At 26.6% G+C, this 21878-nt stretch overlaps 1 protein-coding gene across 1 annotated transcript in view; it reads right to left on the bottom strand.

Annotated features, from left to right (window-relative positions):
• Positions 1-4383: 4383 nt before the first annotated feature.
• Positions 4384-21878, bottom strand: part of LOC145835308 (E3 ubiquitin-protein ligase MARCHF8-like) — a 29036-nt gene continuing 11541 nt past the window's right edge. The window contains exons 5-9 of the mRNA XM_082942879.1: positions 19680-19747; positions 17908-18043; positions 7276-7364; positions 6201-6267; positions 4384-5220 (exon numbers count right to left, since the gene is read on the bottom strand). Coding sequence (XP_082799005.1) covers positions 5102-5220; positions 6201-6267; positions 7276-7364; positions 17908-18043; positions 19680-19747 — 479 coding nt within the window. The 3' untranslated portion in view covers positions 4384-5101. The remainder of the gene's footprint in view (positions 5221-6200; positions 6268-7275; positions 7365-17907; positions 18044-19679; positions 19748-21878) is intronic.

Here is a 21878-nt window from a genome sequence, read left to right as displayed (position 1 = left end):
GATTTGTTTAAATCTATACTAAAACATAAAGTTTATTTTGAAAGTAAAGTTTTTTGATTTAATTTATACATTTAAGAACTATATTATTTAAAAACTTAAATTTTAACATTGAAGAGCAATAATGTTTTTCGGTTTAAGTGATGATTACAACTTCATGAGTAGCAGAACTCATTTTAAATATTTTTTCGTATGACAAGGCTTTTTCAACTAAGCTTTTTTAAGTATAATTAAAATAAAAGCTCCACTGAAATAAGATATTTTTTACATTATTCAACTGTTAACCTTTTTGGCCTTATTTAAATCCTTGACCTTCTAATTTAAGTTTCAATTTTTATTTTCACGTGCCACAGGTTTTACCTGCCATGGGCCGCATTACATTAACACATTTTTGTGGGCCGCAGTTTGCCGACTCCTAATTAAGTTTTCGCAAAATGGTGTTAAAAAAATAAATTTCGTTATAAATTTTTCTAATAAAAATGTTAAATAATGAACCTCACCAAACGACAACCAACAACAGCATCCGAGACTTAGTTTTGTTTACGAAGCAGCTTTTTCTTTTAAAATCAGTCTTTAACTCACAAAGGGCTGCCAGAACATGTTCTATAAGACTTTATGCTAGTTAGTGCATGCGAACTCAAAAAGCATTAGTTTTTTACTAAAAAATGTTATGAAACCGATTTGTGTGTAAAAAGTTACCTACCCAGCTTTTGAGACTTAAAAACCATTTGACCTACCACATTTAAAATAACGTGTGATTGAAAATAGCACGTTTTAATTAATTTTAGGGCAATAAGTGGAAAATAACTTCAGCTGCTTTATTTAAAAACTTTAAAAATCCAGTAATTTGATTATGTAGAGTTAGTCAAGCTAGGTGTAGGATAAAAAAAAAATTTATTTACATACACTTACAAGTGATGACGGAGCTTTTGATAAAACATAACTTTTATTTATATGTTTTTAGAAAAAGTTTTGACTATAAGCTATAATTACATTAGCAAAAAACTCAACAAATTATGAGAAATGTAGTTTACTAAAATAAAATTTGAAATTTCATGAAAATCTAATTCTGTCTGTCAGGATAAAATATAAAAAAAAATTCTGTTGAAAACAGTTTCTTCCATTTCGTTGATTTTCGTAAAAGTTCTTCTTCTGATTTAACTTGTACAATTTGTATGTTTTAACGGGCAAATGTTATTCTTTTTGTTATAGTTTGAATTTTATTTGTTAAAAAAGTATTCACATTCGTTGTTCATTATCTAAAATCGAAGATTTGCTTGCCATTTGATAAACAACTTTGAAACTATTATTTAAATAATATAATTAAAACCACTAAAAAAATAGTTATATGAAGTTTTTTTAACTCTACTGTGTTAATGATGATACTTTAATGTGCTCAAGTTTAAAAAATGTAATATGTTTTCTCTGTAAATGTTTAGGTGTAAACAAACTAATCAAAAAATATCATAAACTTGCCAAGAATTGTTCATAGGAAACAAAACAAGTTAAATTTCTAAAAAGTTTCTGAAACTCTAAGATATGATGGAAAAAATTACCAAACAACAGAGCAAGTATGTCTCAAAAAATGTATACAAACTTTGAAAGACTGTTCGAAGAACTTTAAGCAAGTAAAAAAAATCACGGACACAATTGTCATTTAGTCGTGGTGTATTCTGTTCGTCCAAGTTACCGATTTCGGCTGCCGCTAAGAAACTATTCAGCATCGCAATGGTAGCAACATAATGCTGGAATTATTTTTCTTTTTTAAGGCTTTTTTAAAGCTTTGCTTAAAAAACTGTTGCAGCAGGTTCGAATTAAAAAGGCATACAATTGTTTTGTGATTATTTTATGTAAGTGTACACTTTTTTGAACTGTATTAACGTAAAAAGATTAATAATCGTTTATTTTAACAATAACAAAAACACATTTCACAACAACTAGTAGGGTATTTCAGCAGATAAAATAAATAAGTATATGTATATATTACAACTATTATGTACTACATTACGTTTTAACTAGTGATGTACCGGACCCGGATCCGGACTTTTTTTTCAAATTAGAATCCGGCCGGAACCGGATCCGGACTTTTTTTTCAAATTAGAGTCCGGCCGGAACCGGATCCGGACTTTTTTTTTTAATTAGAATCCGGCCGGATCCGGATATCAGACAAAAATGGCAATATCCGGCCGGACCCGGATAGTGAGTCCCGTACATCACTAGAATAAACTAGCCTGAGTCAGAACGAGTTTTTTAAAAACTGAAAAAAAAAACTTTAATCTAATAATAAGTAGAACAGCTAGCCACAAGGTTTACAAATTTAGGTGTTATTTACAATTAAAAATCTGAAATCAAGTTCTTGACAAAATACACTAGAAAATTACAAAATATTGAAAACTGGATCAGCTCAAACTCATTCAAAATCTAAAAGAAAACTAGCCTGAGTTTTTATAAAAAACTAAACTAGCCTGAGGCAGTCCAAGATTTTCTAAAATTCCCAAAAATTTTCAAACTAGCAGGGTTGCCACTGTTTAAGTCGATAAATCTAGCTAGAGTGAGTATAAACAAGCCTGACTCAGAATAAGTTTTTAAAAACTGAAAAAAATTGCTTTAATCTAATAATCAGTAGAACAGCTAGCAAAGGTTGACAATTTGTTAGTAAATTTGTGGACTGATTGTGGTACACATAACTTGTTAGTTTTACCCATCATAATTAAATCCTACCTTATTTAATTAATATCTAACAAATAATAAATTCTGACTGAGACTACTTTCTATAATCAGACACGACAGTTTTGAGTGATGAATATTTTATATAAAGCACAACAAGAAATACTAGCATATACAAAATTATTAATTACTTTGGTAACACTTTAAAAACTGGAAGTTATTTAAATCTATATCAAAAGACTTAAAAGAACTAAAAATTAAATAAAACTTTTAGTAAACAAGAAACAGTAAGATTTTTAATAAACTTTTAAACTATAAACCTGGCTTAAATATTTAAACAATTAAACACCTGTTGAAATATTCACTTTTAAAACAAAACACTACTTACAATAAGCATTCACAAAAACGTTCAAGATATTTTGTTGCTTCAAGCTACACACCAAACTAACTAACTGCTTATATATAAACTGCCTGTCATGTTCTGATGTTTTGTTGCATCAGTTATTTAGTTTGAAACATTTCGTCATATGACTCTCATTGGCTCGTACATTAAACCGTATTACTCTAAATATTCTCTCAGCTCAACTTTAAACAATAAATAATGCAAGTATTCATTCCAAAGTTTTCAATTTTACAACACAAATAAAGAGTTGCATTTCATGAAATGTTTAAATGTAAACAAATGTAAATTAGTCAGGTGTACAAAATGAGCGAATCACGGTAGGTGTTTAATTTTAACAGACGAAAATGACTCTTATAAATTTACACAGGGTTTGTTTTTGAAAAAATACTTTTCAGTATGCTCTTTTTTACTAACTAGATCCGGACTTTTTTTTCAAATTAGAATCCGGCCGGAACCGGACCCGGACTTTTTTTTCAAATTAAAATCCGGCCGGATCCGGATATCAGACAAAAATGGCAATATCCGGCCGGACCCGGATAGTGAGTCCGGTACATCACTAGTTTTAACATACTTGTGAGATAACAACTTTTAGTATACTTACAAAAAATGCTGTCATTGTTTGAAAACGTTTTGTACTTGTGTTCAGGTCAAGAAAAGTTAAATATACAAAACCTTACAAAACTATAAAATTAAAGCAATTTTATTAGATAAATCCTTGATTTTTTTCTAATTACATCTTATGTTTTTACAAGCATAAAAAATGCAAATTTGAAACAAATAATTTATTAATGTACACAAAACAACAACTAGTACCGAAACGATTTAAAAAAAAGAAAAACGATTTTAAAACCAATGGCGAATTCTTACAGAGGTAAAATTTATATTATTCAGCTTTAAAACGGCAAGCAATTGAACTTTAATTTTTTTTAAAGTAGTTTACCTTTTGTGTGAACTTGGTATTTGAAGTCTAAAAAAAATTAACTTAAAACATTTTAAGCAAAAGAAATAATATTTCAAATACAACAACCATACAAACATCAACAAAAAATCAACACAATAAACTCGCTAATTGAACTTTAACTTTTTTAAGTGATTTAAATTTTGATTATAGTACAAATTTGGGTATACTTTGAAATATTAACTTTAAACGGTCATAAAACTAAATACTCGATTTAGATAAGATCTTACTTAAATGACAATTAAAAAGTTAAGATAAATCATCATTGTTAGTATTCAGCAAAAATTGTAAAAGGAAAGCTTAGTTAAACTAAAAGAAAAAAAAAACTAAACTTGAAAAAATTCATTATTGATAATTAAAATCAAAAGTAAACGTGTTGATATTAAAAAAAGTAAAATTTCTTAAATTTACAAAATATAAACGATTTAAATTGGATAAAAAATAAATATTGACAGTAAACCTATTAATGAGATATATGAGTGTGAAGTCTCAAAAAATAAAAATAAACAGTACAGTTGTTTTTAGTCGCTGTTAGAAAAAATAGAAAAAAATGTTAGATAAAAGCGTGTTTAGCAGCAAATAATAATTGAATCAACTACAAAAATATCAGACATCACAAAAAGTAAGCTCGTAAAAGTTAGCTTTTTTTCTTCTTATTATCATTTTAAAAATCGTCATAAGAAAAAAAAAACTATCTATGAAATAAATTGGCAGAAAAATTGTGAAAAAAAAACAAAACGACCAATATTATTTCTTTTAAGTATATATCAGTGTGTGTTAAATTAATCAATCGTGATTTTTCAACATTCTTGTCAGATTTTAAAACAGATAGCGATAGGAATCAGCATCAGTAGTTAAATAAAAACTTTCTGGAAAATCTACACATAAACAACTGTTAAAAATATTAAATATAAAAATTAATCAAAAAAGTAGAGGAAAATCAATCTTTTTTTTTTATTAACTAAAGCATTTAAGGAATAAAAAACAAAGTGCTAAGCTCTACTCCGGTCAGCCTTTCTTAGAAAAGAGGAATCTTTTCTTCTCAGAAATCTCCAACAAGAAACCCCATAAACTTGTCATTCCTCCTGGTTTATTTCAATCTGAACGACGCCAACTTCGTTCCGGCCATTTTGTTGTTCATTTGTCACGCTTGTTTCCGTTGCGGGGATGCACCTTTCTGAAACCTCTTCATTCACTACAAATTGTTTATTATTGTTGAGTAGATTTTCGCAGATAGTAAATAAAAATCGTGATGAAGTATTGGATAGTAATTGTTTTAAAATAAACAATAATTTAATATAATAATAAATAATAATAAAATAGTTTACTACAACTCAAATTGTAGTCGTTGTATTAATTTATAATAAATAAAAATATAGAGTTTAGTTGTTTGATCTAGTATTTGTGGCTTTAAGTTCTTTTGATTGCTTGTTTGTAACGATAAGAGAACTTAAATGTTTAGTTGTTTAATTTGTAGTTTTAATATATTTAAAGATAAATAATTAGTGGATGGCAACGATATTTTATCTGATACTACAGTGTTTAATGACTCTGTGTTACGATCATTATTATAAAGCTTTAAAATATATTTTAATGAAAAAATGGTCTAAATTTAGTAATCTAGATTATTTTTTCAACAGGTAGTTAGAAAACGTTTATAAATGTGTCTGAGTAAACAAACCAACTAAAACAAGTATCAATTTGAAAAAAAAAATGTTTTCAAATATTTATTAAAAACTTTATGGTATGTAATTAAAAAGTCTTGTTTTAGTTGCCTTGAAAATTTATAAACAAGCTGACGAGCAATATCTTATAACTTACTATAAAAACGATTTATATATTTACATAATAATGTGTAATATATTCTAAAAAAAATTTAAAAGCCAGGATGTATCTGCTTTTCTGCATTAGAAAAGTTTTTAAAAGCAAATTTTTTTCTTCTATTTTGATTTTATTTCGAATAAATTTTGGAATTTTTTATTAAAATATTATGAAAATAAAACATATGCAATTTTTGCAAACTAAAACATAATTTTATATAAATTATTAAGAAAAACACAATGCATTTTACTACAAGTTAAAAGCTAGATATTTGAACACTAAATAACTTTTTAAAGTTTGTTGATTTAATTAATAATAACGACTTAATGATTTAAAATTATCAAAAAAAAATACTTGGTTGGTGCTGTACGTAAATAATTTTGTTGAAAGCCTTTAATCTTCTCCACAGTTGAACATATATCTGTTAAAGAAGTCGTTTTTAAAACAATACCAAGTTAGGCATAATGGAAGAAACATATGGTAGTTTTATTTTAAGACAAGGAAAATTGTGTTCCACTGAAAATATTTAAAGCACAATAAGTGGCCATATAAACTGTTGCTTATAATTGTTACGCTATTTGATTGTAGGGAAGAAATAAAATTAAGCGAAAAGCTTATAAAATAATTATAACAAAAAACATAAGTTTACATATTTTGGAATATTACATTCTACAACTCATAAGGAGTAAAACAGATAAAAATTAAAAAATATTTCAGTATATTGTCTTGTTAAACTTCTATAAAAGTTCTCAAACGCAGAATTGAATTAAATTCAATTAAATTTTACATATATATTAAATAGCTAATTTTAAATTTAGTATTTGCATGTACGTTAAGGAACAAACAGGAATAAAATTAAGTAGTTCATGTTTACTATCAAAAGTTAAACACGGATTAATAATGAACTGCTTTGAACTAATATTCAAATAAGATATTTAATTTAATCCAAAATTAATCTTTGATTAATTAGAAGTTAATGGAGTAAACTTAATTACATTAAGAGTAATATACTTTGAAGCGACTTCTCTTTGTATATTTTCAATATTAAGCTAAACATTTTTTATCTAAAGTTGAAATTTTTAGGTTTTCATTGCTTTATACTTTTGAGTGATGTAAAAAAAAACGGCTAAAAGATTTTTTCTCAACAAAACATTAAAAAACAAAGCTCGGGATAATCGTGACCTATAAAACCATCCCTTAAATAAATAGCAATAATTTACAGTCTGAGAAGACGCCGTACAATTTACTCATTTGCTACGCAAACCACAGTTGAAAGTGAAAACTTAATCAAAATATTATCACAGCCATGAACTTAACAGTTCAAAGGAAAGAAAACAACGAACAACTATTTAATTCTTATTCAAAAGCTTTCTATTTTAAAACATTTAAAGGAGAAAACATTATCTAAAAAAATAACACATCAAACAACCTTGCATTGGACGTACATGAATACGAGACCTCCGGCGAAACCGATCGCCACAACTACCAACTTCGTCCAAAACGGCCACTTTAATTGTTCTGTTTGTATTTGAAATGTACACTGTTGTTATTTGAGTTTAGTTTACAGGGCAAATATTTTTACAACTAGTGTTTGGTTAAACTGAAACAATTGAACGTACCTTGGTGTGCAATTGAATAGTTTTTGAATAGTTTTTAACATTTTTATTTTCTATAATTTTCAAAGTGTAGTCTAAACTAAACGTTATATTGTAAAACTGAATTTATTTAATTCAAATTAGTATAAGTTAAACCTAAACTCTAAATTTTAAACTTAATCAGCTTAATCTGTAATCATTACAGGATATTAAGAAATCAGAACAAAAATAAAAAATATAAACTGCTACGTGTAATAACGATACGAATTTGCTTAACGGTTACAAAATGTGTACATTATAACGAGTCAAGCTAAAATAATGTAATTAATTTTTTTCAGTGTTTTTTTTTTGTTTCAACTGCCCTCAGAAAACAATTAAAAAATCACTACTTCGGATAAATTTAATTTGTTTGAAAAGTCTATACAACAAAAAAAAAAATTATTAAATAGCTTATTGTTTACATCTATTCAAAAAACTTATGATTAATACGATTTTCGTTACTATTTGTTTGAAATTTAATCTATTTTTATACAATAAACATATGAATCACTGTTTAAATAAAAGTATAAAGTCTATTTTTATAGCAGTTATTAAAACACAAACAGTTTACTATTAAAAATTTTAAAATCCAAGTAAAACTTTAAGATAGAAAAAGAAAATTAAGTTTTAGTTTTTTGAGTAAAAACATATAAGCATTTTAATGTTTGTCACAAAAATTAGTATAATAAAGTTATAACAATTTACTATCTAAAATAATTAAGTAAAATTTTTAATGTTACTTTTATTAAAATACTTAATAAATATTTCTCTAATAGAAGCTTTTGCAACATATTTTTAAAATCTATACTATTTAATAATTGTACACTTATGTGATGGTTTAAACTATAACAAAATATTTATAAACTATAGTAAAACAAACTTTGAAACGTAATTTATACAAATCATACTACTGTTTAGAATACAATCTAATAAATAAAAATAACCAATTGATAAAAATTAAACGTTTGTGTGGTAAAAAAAAAAAAACGAAATTATTTTACTTCAAAATTTCAAAATTCGTAAAAGTTGTAATCTTACATGACAAGAATGCACTCGAATAATCAATAGAAAACACCTTTACACATTCGATAGCTTGCTCAAAGTAATTTTATAACACATGATAACCTACTAATGAAAATAACATTATATCAGCGGAGCAGAACACTTTTTTGGACTAAAAATTATTTAAACGAAAAAAAAACTACCTAATAAAGAAACATTAAGTATTTTGATTTTTAACTCATAATTCAGTATGTTTGAAGGGGGCCAAGTAAAAATTGACTTTTTTTTTTATAATTTTAAACTAGGTTTTATAAAAATTTATGTGAAGCTAGAATATTTTTTTCGAAAAAAAGTTTTTACCGTCTATGTACTCTTAACTTTTGTAAGTTTAAATGGATTTTTTTTTGCTATTTTTTAGTTTTAAATTTAAATGATAGAATTTCGAGTATTTTTGAACAGGGCAAAAAAATAGCAAAACTTTCCCGTATTTAACTTACATAACTTCTTAAACGCTTGAAACTGAGACAAGTGAAAGAAAACAGTGTTGAAAAGAAGAAGTTCAATTCTATTTAACTATGTATAACATTTAGTTTGATTTTCTGGTCATCAAAAAGATAATCTACCGCTTGCCGGCTCACTGTACAAATCTTACGTATACTCTACTACAAAAATATTCATTAAGTAATAAATAATTGCATATGTAATTTAAAACTGATCAGCTTACTAGGCAAAAATAGTAAAAGTTCTATTTTTTTTTTTCGTAAAACTGTAATTATCCAAGGAAACACAGGAAAGTGTGAACCCTAAGCATAGCGATAAAAACAAAATTCTTGTATTATGACTTGAGAAATTTTAATTTTTTTATTTAGCAACATTAAAACTAATCTTTAGTAGTAATATGCTATGATAGTAATTTTCAAACTCCATTTTAAGTGTTAAAAACTTGACTTTGTTTGGACAACAAAATCTGGAAAGAGTTAAATAAAGGTTGTGGCTTAAATTTGTTCTCTACTTGATTTATTAACAGTGCCTAAATGTTTAAGTTTCCTACAAAAGGGCACGTTTTATACTATCAAAATTGTTTTGTATTTAAGGAGCCGCACAAAACTTAATTGTTTCACAATTTTAAATGTTTGTTAAAACATTTTAATGTTTTTATATCAAAAAAAAAAGTGACAGGGTTAAATTCAAAGAACTTAATGGTAATAAAAATAAAACAATCAACACTTATTTCCAGTAAAAAATTGAAAATAAAAAATTACAAAACACTAAAACGTCTGTTTTAAAATTTAATTTCATTGCTTTCAAAATACATATATGGCAAGGAAAATATTTCTATTAGCAACAGATGCCATCCGCAAGCAACATTTCGTCACACAACAAAAAGCAAAACCAAAAAACTTGAATGTCGGCGTGTGAAAAAAAACACAAGAGAAACTTTCAAGAAGCCTCGGTCGCGCACCGGCGAGCACAGCCGATTGTTTCTTTATGACGTAACAAAAAAGTTAAGCATTGTTTTCGCACTTTCAGATGAAGAGGCCGCCGTATGCGTTAACGCTTTGTTTTGAGCTTGGCGTAAACAAACTTACGAAGGTTCGTGGAAAACAAATAATTTAAGTAAAGTTGGAAAAGAAAAGTTTGTGGGTTTGTGCTCGAACGTCGGTTTTGATTGAACTGTTCAATTGCTTTGCTTGATTTCGTCAAGTTTCACTTTAAAATGTGCTAATTTGGAACCCAATTAAACATCAAAATAACAACAAAAATGAGCCTGATCTAGAAAAAAAATAATTAAAAAATATTCCTTGTTATTTTAATTAAATAACTAATATACAAACTATTCAAAAATTATGACAATAAATTCTAATATAAAGCTGAAACAAAAACTCTAATTTTGCTATTTTTGTTTCAAATCGCAAACTTATTTCTTAATCTCAATCAGGTTGATTCATGTAAAGAAATAAAATGATATTGTTTTAATAAAAAAAACGCTAAATCCAAACTGAATTAATTCAAAATTTACGATCGAAGCATGTTAAACATTCGGTCAAAAAAGGAACAAGTATTCTGAAAAGAACTTCAAAGGAAAAAACTTTAGTCAAAAACATCTTTTTATGCAAAGTCAATCAATCGATTTAATCCTATTAAAGGTTTGTTTTTTTCTTAATACAATTCATCAAAGTGAATGCAAACTACAACTACAAGGTTTCGATTAAATTAGCTGACTTTGCATATAAAACTAACTTTTAAAGTCAACAGGTACATTAAATCGTGTTTGAAATGAGCATGTAAACACGGAGAAAGTTATTTCTAACATCGAAAAATTGCTTTTTGCTTCAATTAATCATTTTAAAATTAGAAGATTAGCTTGTGGCAAATGTAAAAACAGACAATTCAATCCTGCATTGTTCTTTTAAACAACAAAATTTCCAGTAATCTCATAATCCAAATCAGCTTAAATTATTTTTGAAAGTGGTAAACAAGTACAAAAGCACATTTGATTTATGGTAAAACAATTTAGCAAAGCAAATAAGGTATGTTTGATAGAAAATAATAGAAAAATTTTATGTTTTAGGTGATGGTTTATAACATTGTTGTTAGTACTTGTAATAAAAGTTTTACCTTTAAAAGTTAAAAAATACTTGTACTCTTTATAAACAGTTTCAAACTTAATAGTTTTTTTTTGTAAGAACTATATAAACGGGTACAGTTATTATTTTTCAAATATTTTAATTTTTATTTTCATAACTATTTATAATCCAAATTATGAAATACAAAAAACAATGCAAATATTTTATGCGCATATATATTTGTTTAACTATAATATAATTGTACAATGTACATGAAATTTCATTTTAGAATAAACGGATTTTAATGAGAATAAAAAATTTAAACAATCAAAATATTGTATTTAAAATTACAAAAATAAGAAGCTTAAGAAAATTTTTAAAACTAATCACAATGGTAATGATGATAAACAAAAAGTAATAATTTAAACTTTATTGCAAACAACTAAATTCTTATTAGCATCTTTTGTTTGTTTAATGTAAGCAATTTAAACAAAAGAGAAAACTAGTCGTCACAACGAAACCGAAACTTAATTACAACTAATTTATGAAAGCATTTTAATTAATAATTACAAAGAAAAAAGCAATAAGTAATCATAAGTATTAGTTCAAAACATAATACAAATACATAATTCAACAAACATTACTTCAGTATATGACAAAAAAAAGAATACTTTAACTAGTTTGCATTTTGATTGTTATCAAAATAGTAAAAAAAATCCACAAAAACAAGCAGTATTAGATCAAGAAAGTTTTTGTAAACAACTTTCTATTGTTTTCCGAGAACAATTGGAACAAACAGAAGCAATGTTTGCTAAAAGTTACTTATTCAGTCAATATAGAAGTTTAAGACAAATTATACCTTTCAATTCAAACTACCATTCTCATTTCAACAATTCAAAGATAAAAAATAAAGTAATAACATTTTTTTTCGACTAGTTGTATACAAAACAAAAAACGTTTCAATTTAACTGCAACTTTTTAATTTAAAATAAAAATATAAATTAGTACACAAGCCAAGACTATGATTTAACTTCTATTTTCTCAACTAAGTAGACATTTTTTCATTATAAATTATAAACAAAAACAAAACGGTTAACTTTTAAATTTAACATTGTTTATTTTCAAACAAAAACATGTGTACAAAACAATATACAGTTCTACTGGTTTTGAGACAAACGCTTTTCAAAGCTGTTATTCAATGAAGCAATTCAAGCAAAACAGCTTATTTTTAAGCTATAAGCTGAAATAAAACTTTTTGAAAGCAACAACAGCAACGACGAATTGCAAGACTTGCGGCAGCAACTCAGCAAACTTCAAAATGCAGCAGCAACATCATAAAGTTTGTAGCGAATGCAGCAGACAACGACAAACACGATGACCAACTTGAAGCGTTTGAAGCAAACAGCATTTTTGAGAATGAGAACTTCACTTTTAACCGGGGACATTTATCAACTCGGCTGTTGCTTTCAACTACGGTAAGTTGGTTTGAATTTATTGAACGAGACAGCTTTTATTTGTATTTTACGAGCTGTTCTTTTCTATTTTGTTTAACTCTATCAAATTTCATTTAATTAAATTACTATTATTACTGGTTTTCTAGTAAAACAGTGATATGGTACTTACTATAGTTTACTCAAAAGACACCGAAAACCTAACTTATTATCTGCTTCAGCACCAAAACTTAACGAGTAGCATTTTTCAGAAATTTTAGACAAAAGTTTGAACGGCATCAAAAACAGGCAAGGTCGAAGAGTCAAAAGTGCTGAACTTTCTTCAAGGCAAACATTATTTAAAAAAGCTACGAAAAAGTTAAACAAAGCAAAGAGAAGCCATAATGACGTCATAGCTAGCGGAACAAATTGGTGAAATTTTCGGTGACTTTTACACTGTGGTGAAAATTGCTTTTTTTTTTTTTCCAAAAATTTTGTTCGGTGGATTTGTGTTGAAACCTTAAGTTTGAATTTTGGATTTTTCTGTAATTTTTTTTTTTGCAAAAGCAAATCAACGCTTTAAACAAAAAAAATATTTTTAGATGTTGCGTTACAACTTTTCTTTTGTTTAAGTATATATGTTAAGACGTACTATCCAGATAATTATTTTCAAGTTAGGAATTAAAAATAAAAATCTTAAGAATTTTTTAATGTGTTCTTTATATCAACAAAGTGATTTACAAATACTACAAAAATTACAAGAAGTTGTAACAGAACATTTTTTTTTCAAATATAGAGAACAGTTTACTGTAAATAATCAAAAAATAATCAAAAAACCTTTAAAACATATTTTATACTTTAAAAAACTTTATATTGTAAAAACACATAATTAAGGTTAATACCTTCTTTTTTAATGACCTGATAACTATTACAAAAAATAAATAACTTTTAGGTGAATAGCAAACAATAATATACATATATATATATATATATATATATATATATATAATTTATTCAAATGGCGATTTTAAAAATTCTGGAACATATGTTTCACAAAGCTTTAATTTTTCATAAAGCTTTGATCATCAGCCAGTTAAATTCAAAATACAAAGCACTGTACTAAACAAAGATACAAAAGTTATGCAAAAAAACAAAAAACAGCATGACGTAATATAGTACATTACAAATATTCAGTACAAAAATCGATCTACCTTCTAACTAATTAAACAACTAAAATTAACGAAAACAACAGTTAATTGACTATAAAATGCTTCAAAATTTGTTGTGTTTTAAAAGAAGCTTTTTTATATGTCGACAAGACGATATAAATTCGCTTCGCTTATTTAAACAACCTTCCTTTTTTAACGCATACATAACGGCTGTTGATTCTTTTAAGCTGTGCATAAAACAAACATCGGCAGAGAATTTATAAATCTAGTAAAAAAACATTTCAACAAAAATAACCCATTATCAAAGATATTTAACAAACATAATATGCGAATCAGTTATTCATGTATGGCGAATTTGGAGAGATTAATCAAGTCACATAATCAAAGGATTTTAAACAAAAGTAATTCAATCAAAAATCAGTGTAATTGCGCCGGTGGCTGTAAATACAATTTGAAAGGGGGCAATTGCCGGTCAGAGAACATTATTTACAAGGCAACAGTTAACTCTGACCTTGAAAAGAAGTTCTACATCGGCCTATGATCCACTCAATTCAGATTTCGGTATGCCAACCATAAAAAATCCTTTAAAGGTGGTGTATACGAAAATGAAACTGAGCTTTCGAAGTATGTTTGCGGCCTTAGGCGCAAAAACATTGATTTTAAATTAACTTGGGAGGTGATAAAAAGAGCACAGCCAATAGCAGATGGTAACAACCCTGTTTGTAGGCTGTGCTTAAAAGAATCAACAGCCGTTATGTATGCATTAAAAAAGGAAGGTTGTTTAAATAAGCGAAGCGAATTTATATCGTCTTGTCGACATATAAAAAAGCTTCTTTTAAAACACAACAAATTTTGAAGCATTTTATAGTCAATTAACTGTTGTTTTCGTTAATTTTAGTTGTTTAATTAGTTAGAAGGTAGATCGATTTTTGTACTGAATATTTGTAATGTACAATATTACGTCATACTGTTTTTTGTTTTTTTGCATAACTTTTGTATCTTTGTTTAGTACAGTGCTTTGTATTTTGAATTTAACTGGCTGATGATCAAAGCTTTATGAAAAATTAAAGCTTTGTGAAACATATGTTCCAGAATTTTTTAAATCGCCATTTGAATAAATTATTTAAAAGCCCTTCAAGTGGGCTCAGTTGAAAGTGTTTACGTTTAAACATTAACCTTATTTTATATATATATATGTATATATATATATGTTATATAGTAAAAATTTTACTATACATTTTTTCAATACCTTTTCTTATGAAGTCAAAACAATCTCAAAAGTGTAAACTTTAACAACAGCATTATCTTTTTAAACTTATATTATATTTTTTAATCATTAAACAACAATAATAACTAATTCTACTATTTAAGAATAAAAACTTGGATTGTTTTGAACATAAAAACTGGGATTGTTTTAAGTTAAAGAGACTTATCATTTACGTTTAATTATAAACAGAAAAATATTTTGGTGCGAAACGTAAGTATCTTTATCTAATTAATTGTTCTAATTATAACAATTCACACAAAACGTGCCAACTCGAAGTAATCAATCGTTTAATTATGGAAAAACACAAACCTGACAAACTATAGACAAAAGATAGCAGAGGTTATTTTTAAATAAAATAATACATAAATACTACTTCTCCTCTAGTAGTTGAAATCTCTTAATTTGTTTTCTTAAAACCAAAACATATAATAATACATAACTACTTTAAAAAACCTCAAAACACAACAGCTTTGATGTGATTGGTTTTAAAATATTAATTAAAAACTAATAAATATAACAGTCAGCTATTAGATAATACTTCTCTTGTAAAAATTAAAACATGTTTTGACATTTACTATAACTTGTACATCTGATTCCTATGAAAAAAGAAATATTTTTTTTTATAATTTTTTTTTTGTTATTAGTTCCATATCATATTCAAGATAAAAAGAATGACATATGAAATATATAATTTGAAATTTTCGGCATTAATTATGTACAAACTTATTGATAAATCAAAACATCAGTTTTGAACTTTAAAAAAATTAATTAAGTTCAAGTATATATAATCTATTTTTAATACAAAAAAATTAATTCCGCATAGTTGTTCTAAAAATTAACTACATTAATATGCTAAAAAGTCTGAAAATTTAAAATACTACTTTTAGTCAAAAAGCTTAAGTTTTATGCAAAAACAGTATGACAAAAATATGTAGAAGCTTATTACATGAAGCAAATTTTAAACTCTAATCTAAAAAACTGCTTAACTTTTAAATTTCCAAGTCTAAATATAGACAGCATAAATTTTATTTAAACACTTTACGTTTTCTTAAAACCACAAACCCACATGATTTAATTTTCGGCTAACTTTTTTCTCAAAATTGTTTAGTTGAGCAGAGTACGTTTCAATCATAACATATGCCATAATGAAATTTAAAAACTAAGATGCTTATACTTAGTGTCGAACAGAATAAAAGGAGAAAGCCTAGCAATTAATGAAGTTTTTATTTCTAAACTGATACATTTTTAGTATCACTTAATATTTTTGATAGTCTAAAAATGTTTTCTAGCTGATGTTTAAAAGATGTTTTCTAGCTAATAATTTGTTCCTTAAAAGTTAACAACAAAGCCGTACAACTTACACTAAATTCAATTGAAGGCAATTATGTTTGTTAATATTTTTGAGGTAAATTATAACAAGTGTTATAGTCATTTATTTCACATCAAAATTCGCAGAAAAATTACTGCTAAATCCAGCAAAGTTGCAACTTTCAAAGTGTCAGTTCGAAGCAGGATGTATTAACGAGAGAAAAGTTTCAAATTACATGACAGCTACACGTTCAGGCGCTTTCTTACGCAGGCAATTTCTATGTTGCTAGATAAAACAACTACACATAAAGCTACTTATTAACTACCAGCCACCTGGGTTTAATTTGATTTTCACATAAGTTAAGTTAATCTCGTGTTTAGCAATGAGCTTTTACTTCGATAAAAACCAACTTAACTTTTTTAGGTTTATGTACAACAAGTTGAACTTTTACTTTAAAAGTGTATTCATTTTTTCTAGTGGAAGAAGCGAAAAATATATTTTTCAACATTTGTTAGTTGACATGACACTTGTTTTTTGTTTTGTAGTTATAATTTTGCTTTTAATTTTAAAGGTTGAAAAAAAAATTATTAATCTATATAATACACTAAAAACTTTAAGAAAAAAGAACAATGTTGTATAAAAAAACACTTGTATTCATTTTTAGTTTAAACACTTAAAAACTGTTACAAAAAAATATAAAGTATTTTTTTAAATACAAAGAATTCCTACTCGGTTATTTATTCTGGAAGTAATTTACCATCAAAATGTAGTAAAAATACAACGTCTTGTACAAAATTTAATCAATAAACTAAATTTGACTTTAATGTTTTTTTTTTAGAAGTTGTATTTAAAACAACAACTTGATTTCAAAAAAAATTCCATTACTAACAAAAAAATATAAGATATAACGTAACAAGGCACTAAATCCTTAAGAATCAGACAAGCAAAGACCGTAAAAATCTATCAAAAAAACTGCTATGAAAGCCCTAGAGAGTCTATAAAGTGCTCTATTTGTTGATAGTATTACACTCACTATTCCTTTTTTGTTGCTATTGTATTCCACTGATTAAGACATCTAAAACAGACTAGAACACCATTAATTAAACTTAAAGCCTGACTGAAATTCAAATAAAAATAAAAAATAATGTAAAACAGGGCTGCAATTTTTTCAAGCAAGAAAAAAACAGCCTGGATGATAAACAACTAGATTGAGTTACATTGAGCTAGCATCAGTCGACCTGAGTTAATAAGAAAATTTAAAATAAAACACGAGCCACAAACTTTAAAAATATAAAATAATCATGCTTAATCACCTAAAATACGAAATAATAACAAAAGTACATAATAAAATACAATGTTCAAGAAAAAAAAGGAAATCTAGCCTGGGGTGTAAGAAAAAGTATCAAAACTAACATGAGCTTTACTTAGAAAAAATCAAATTAGCCTGAGTGTATTGCAACCCTGCTAAAAACGCTATTAGCAACTATACCTGTCATTGAGTTCCTCTAACGCAGTCGGTGTTCAAAATACAAATTTTCTCTATTTTTACACAAAAAAAACCCTACGTGAAAATGAAACAAAAATAAAATGTCAATGAAGAAATAACCACATCAAGCACGAACTGACTAATGACCCAATCGGCTAACTCTTCAAAACAACCAAGTACTACAAAAACCAACTAACTCTGATTGAGTTCCTCGGCTGTCCTCTCGATGAGCACGTACAAGCTCCACACGACGCAGGTGATGGCCACTAGGTGGAACACCACGCTGCACATTATCTTCCTCCTCTCTGACGTTGACATCGACAGCTTCTCCCACTGTTGCGTCATAACGAGATTAAAATTTACACGATGATAGTTTTAAACTAAAATTCAACGTTTTTTGTAGAACAAGTGGAAATTGGTGTTTTGGAAGAAAATTTTAACCGGCAGGATTTAAACAGCACTTTATTGGTTTAAAGTGTCAGTTGCTGAGCAATGTTGGTGAAATATACAGTTTAAGTATAATATATTTCCTATATAGCAATAGTTTTTATTATGCATTAAGAAGTTTATATCTTCCTACTTGTGAGTATCTTAAATTCTAACCTTATATGGAAGGCTGCAGTTTTCTTAAATTATTTTTTTACAATCTTTAAACTTCTAAAAAAGCATTAATAAAAAATCCCTTAAATTAACTTTAATAAGCATAAAGCTTTTTTATTATGAAAAGTAACATTAAAAAGTACACAGAAATGTTAAGCGAGAAATGATTATATGTCAATAAACGTCTAATAGACTTATATATTTAACTTAATAAAAAAATGACAGTCTGTCTGTATCATAAATAAAATATGAAAATCATTAGGCAAAGTGGTCTGACTTTAAAGCAGGGTTTCCCAAAGTGGGCGGTACTAAGTTTGGGGGGGGGGGGGGGGCAATAGTTAGTAAAGGGGCGAAAATAGGGGTAATTTTAAATTTTTGGGCAATTTTGAATTTTTTGAAATTTACGCTAGATAAACTTGAGTTGAAGATGAAGAGTAAAAAAAAGGTCTTAGGTGTTTTAAATGGTAGTCTTGTTGGAGGGGGTAATAGCCTTTTTATTTTCTTTAAAGGGGGCAATTGAAAAAATGTTTGGGAAACCCTGCTTTAAAGCGTTAAAAGTAAACTAAAAAAAAGGTTTGCAATGTTAAACAAGAAAAATGTTTAGATAAAGAAAGTAAGAAATGTTGCTTAAAACATTCAATATTTAAGTTTATAAAACTTGTGGTTTTCCGGGCTTGAGGTTTTGTTTGAATAAAAAAAAAACATCAAAAAACGTTCAAAATAATTCCTGTGAAACTTTTATAAATTGCGTTAGCACTTACAAATTTAACATTTACGAATATTTTTTTTTAAAACTACAAGCTTAAAGACATGGCTAACTTAAATCTATTATTCATAATTTGTAGTTTGCAGTATTAAGTTTTAAAATTTTTATTGTTAACAAATATTTATAAAGCTGATTTATGATCTTTATCAAACAAAAGCAATGCAATTGATATTTTAATATAAATACCGGAAACTATCAAAAACTATTGCTTTTATTGTGAATAAAGTTTACAAATCTTTGTTATCAGGCAAGTTTTGTAAAGTTGAGCCAAGATAAATCGTACAACTTTTGTCGGAAACTTTAAAAAAACCATGCTATAAATTATTGAAACTAGCGGAATCGCTAAGTAAGAGCAAAACATCAAATATCAAGGTAAAGTATATAATCGTCAAGACTAGAACTAATGTCTAACTAAAAGTTCAATAAATTTTAAAATGAGCACATTCAATAACAACAAATCAAGTTAAAAGTAAGCAAACTGTAACGATTCCAAGACATTCTTTAAATTGGTTTGTGATAGCTTAATAAATCATAAAACATCAAAAAGCCTTTTATATTGCTTAAATTATTTTTAAGATTGGAAGGAAACAGGAAAAAACAAACTTTAGAAAGAGGCTTGAGTTTGGTGTTCATGGCGAAATGGAAGCCACACAGCTCGCAGTGTTTGCAATCTGAAAAAAAAGTTGATCATTATCTCAAGCTTTTTTGTTAAAAGAATGTTATTACAACGGTTGTAACATATTAGTAGTAAATTGTAAATGTATAAACTTATACAAATATTTACAGTAAAACTTTTTGGAATAAGGGCATTTTAATTTCGGTTGTAACAAACTATATTCAGCTGTTATTCTGCAACAAAGCTAGAAAAAAATTAATACTTTTTAGTTTTTGAATAACTCATATATAAATTACCATCTTAAATAACAATATATAAGAAAATATTAAAATAAATAAACCCAAGCTGTCAAAGTATATAAGAGCATTAGTTCGAGTTTCAAATAAAACCTTAAACAAACATAAAGCATTTTTACCGCAAATATTTTGAAAAGCGATGACGTTAATTAGTTTGCTGAGGTTTTTATTCCACACAACGCAGTTTGATTGAAAGAAAATTTACTGATCAAATGTTTATTTTGTTAACGAACAACAATTATGATATATTATGTGATTTGAAAAGATGGTAGGTTTAGTTTTACTTATTCATATGTAAATCACAAGTAGTTGCGTAACACTGTTTTTAAAGTTTTATTTTTTGTTTTTGTTTTCATGTTGAAAATAAATGTATGCAATTTTATAATTCCTTCATGCACCTCGGACACATTTATTGAGAACAGTTTTAACTACAAAATAAAGTAATAAGTTTTTAACAAACAGCACTAATTAGAATCAAAACGAACCAGAACAGATAAACTACAAAGATTTATAGTGAAAAATTAGAAAAAATAAACTATTGTACAACGCTCTAATTGTTTTTTGAATAAATGCAAGAAAACAGTTATAACAAAATAGTTATCTTACGAAACAGGTGTAGTTATATTTTTAGATTTCGCGGTTAAAAAGCACTAATTGTTACATAATACTTACAAAAACTAGTGTTTTCTTTACATAACTTGGAAGGTTATGTAAAGTGTTATGTCAAATCACAGGACTACTTTTCGTTTTAAAGGATTCTACTTTTACGGCAGGGCTAAAGTTTTGGTCTTGGAAAATTGAACCGAAAATATATATATATAAAACAGCAGTCTAAATTTATTAATTTTTAAATTCATACAAAAACAACTCAATTTTTGCTTCTACAAAAAAATAATGTCGAAACCTTAACCGCATAAGTAATAAACTTGTGCTATGTAATGTAATTTATATTTGTTTTAAACAAAAATTATATGTAGACAAGATAAAATCAATTATTTGTTCTGCAAGGGAAAGTACAAGCTTTGGGGGTTTTAAAAACTGCCAGAAAAAGACTAACGCTGAGTTTCTTATGAGAGGTATATTACCTTTAAAACTGCTTAACAACGGAAAATCAGCTTTGAAAAAATTATTATCATAATTTTAAGTAAACTGCTAGAATTATTTAAAATTAAACTGCCAAAAACCATACAACACTTAGGTTTGATCATTTCTTTAAAAGTTTTAAAATAAAACAAAAATGATACACAAATAAATTTCTAGGCATACCCTTACATTAAAGCTGAAAGGAAAACCTACTGAGCTTAATTTTCAATTGTTTTACAAGCATATAATATTGACGTGTGTCAAACTAGTAAACAAATTTTTAATCTGAAAACTAACTGACCATTTCAAAAAATTTAACAAAAGCTCTTGATTTATAACGACTGTTAAACAACCGTGTTTAAAAATTATCTTTGAACTTAAATAATTGAAACAAACGGTGACTTTTGCAACAGAAGCTTTGCAAAGTTTTAAGTCCCATAAATAATTTAGCCCGTTAAAATCAATATATCGAATGCAAAGCAAGATATTACTGCCTGATGAAGAGTGAATATAGAAAAAAAAAAATGATTTTACTTAAAATTGCCTTGCTTTTTTTTGTCCAACAAAATATGCAAACACAGGCTTCAAATGTTTGTTTTTTATTTCTGTTTGAATAAAATAAGTTTTTTTTCGGTGTTTTTGTTTAAATACAATGTTTAATTTTTTCTTTCAATGTGGCTTTTGATCAAATTGCTAAGAAACTTATTTATCTTACTATTCCTACTAAATAAAAAACTTTTAGAGTCGACAAAAAAGATATATTTCGGATTGGTAAAAGTTTTACAAAATCAAGTTTAAAATAAACCA

This window comes from Thalia democratica, chromosome 4, assembly GCF_965202585.1.
Source record: "Thalia democratica chromosome 4, ktThaDemo2.hap1.1, whole genome shotgun sequence".
In the NCBI taxonomy this organism is placed as follows: Eukaryota; Metazoa; Chordata; class Thaliacea; order Salpida; family Salpidae; genus Thalia; species Thalia democratica.
Note: the sequence above shows the minus strand (reverse complement) of the source record. Positions and strands in the feature narration are given on the sequence as shown.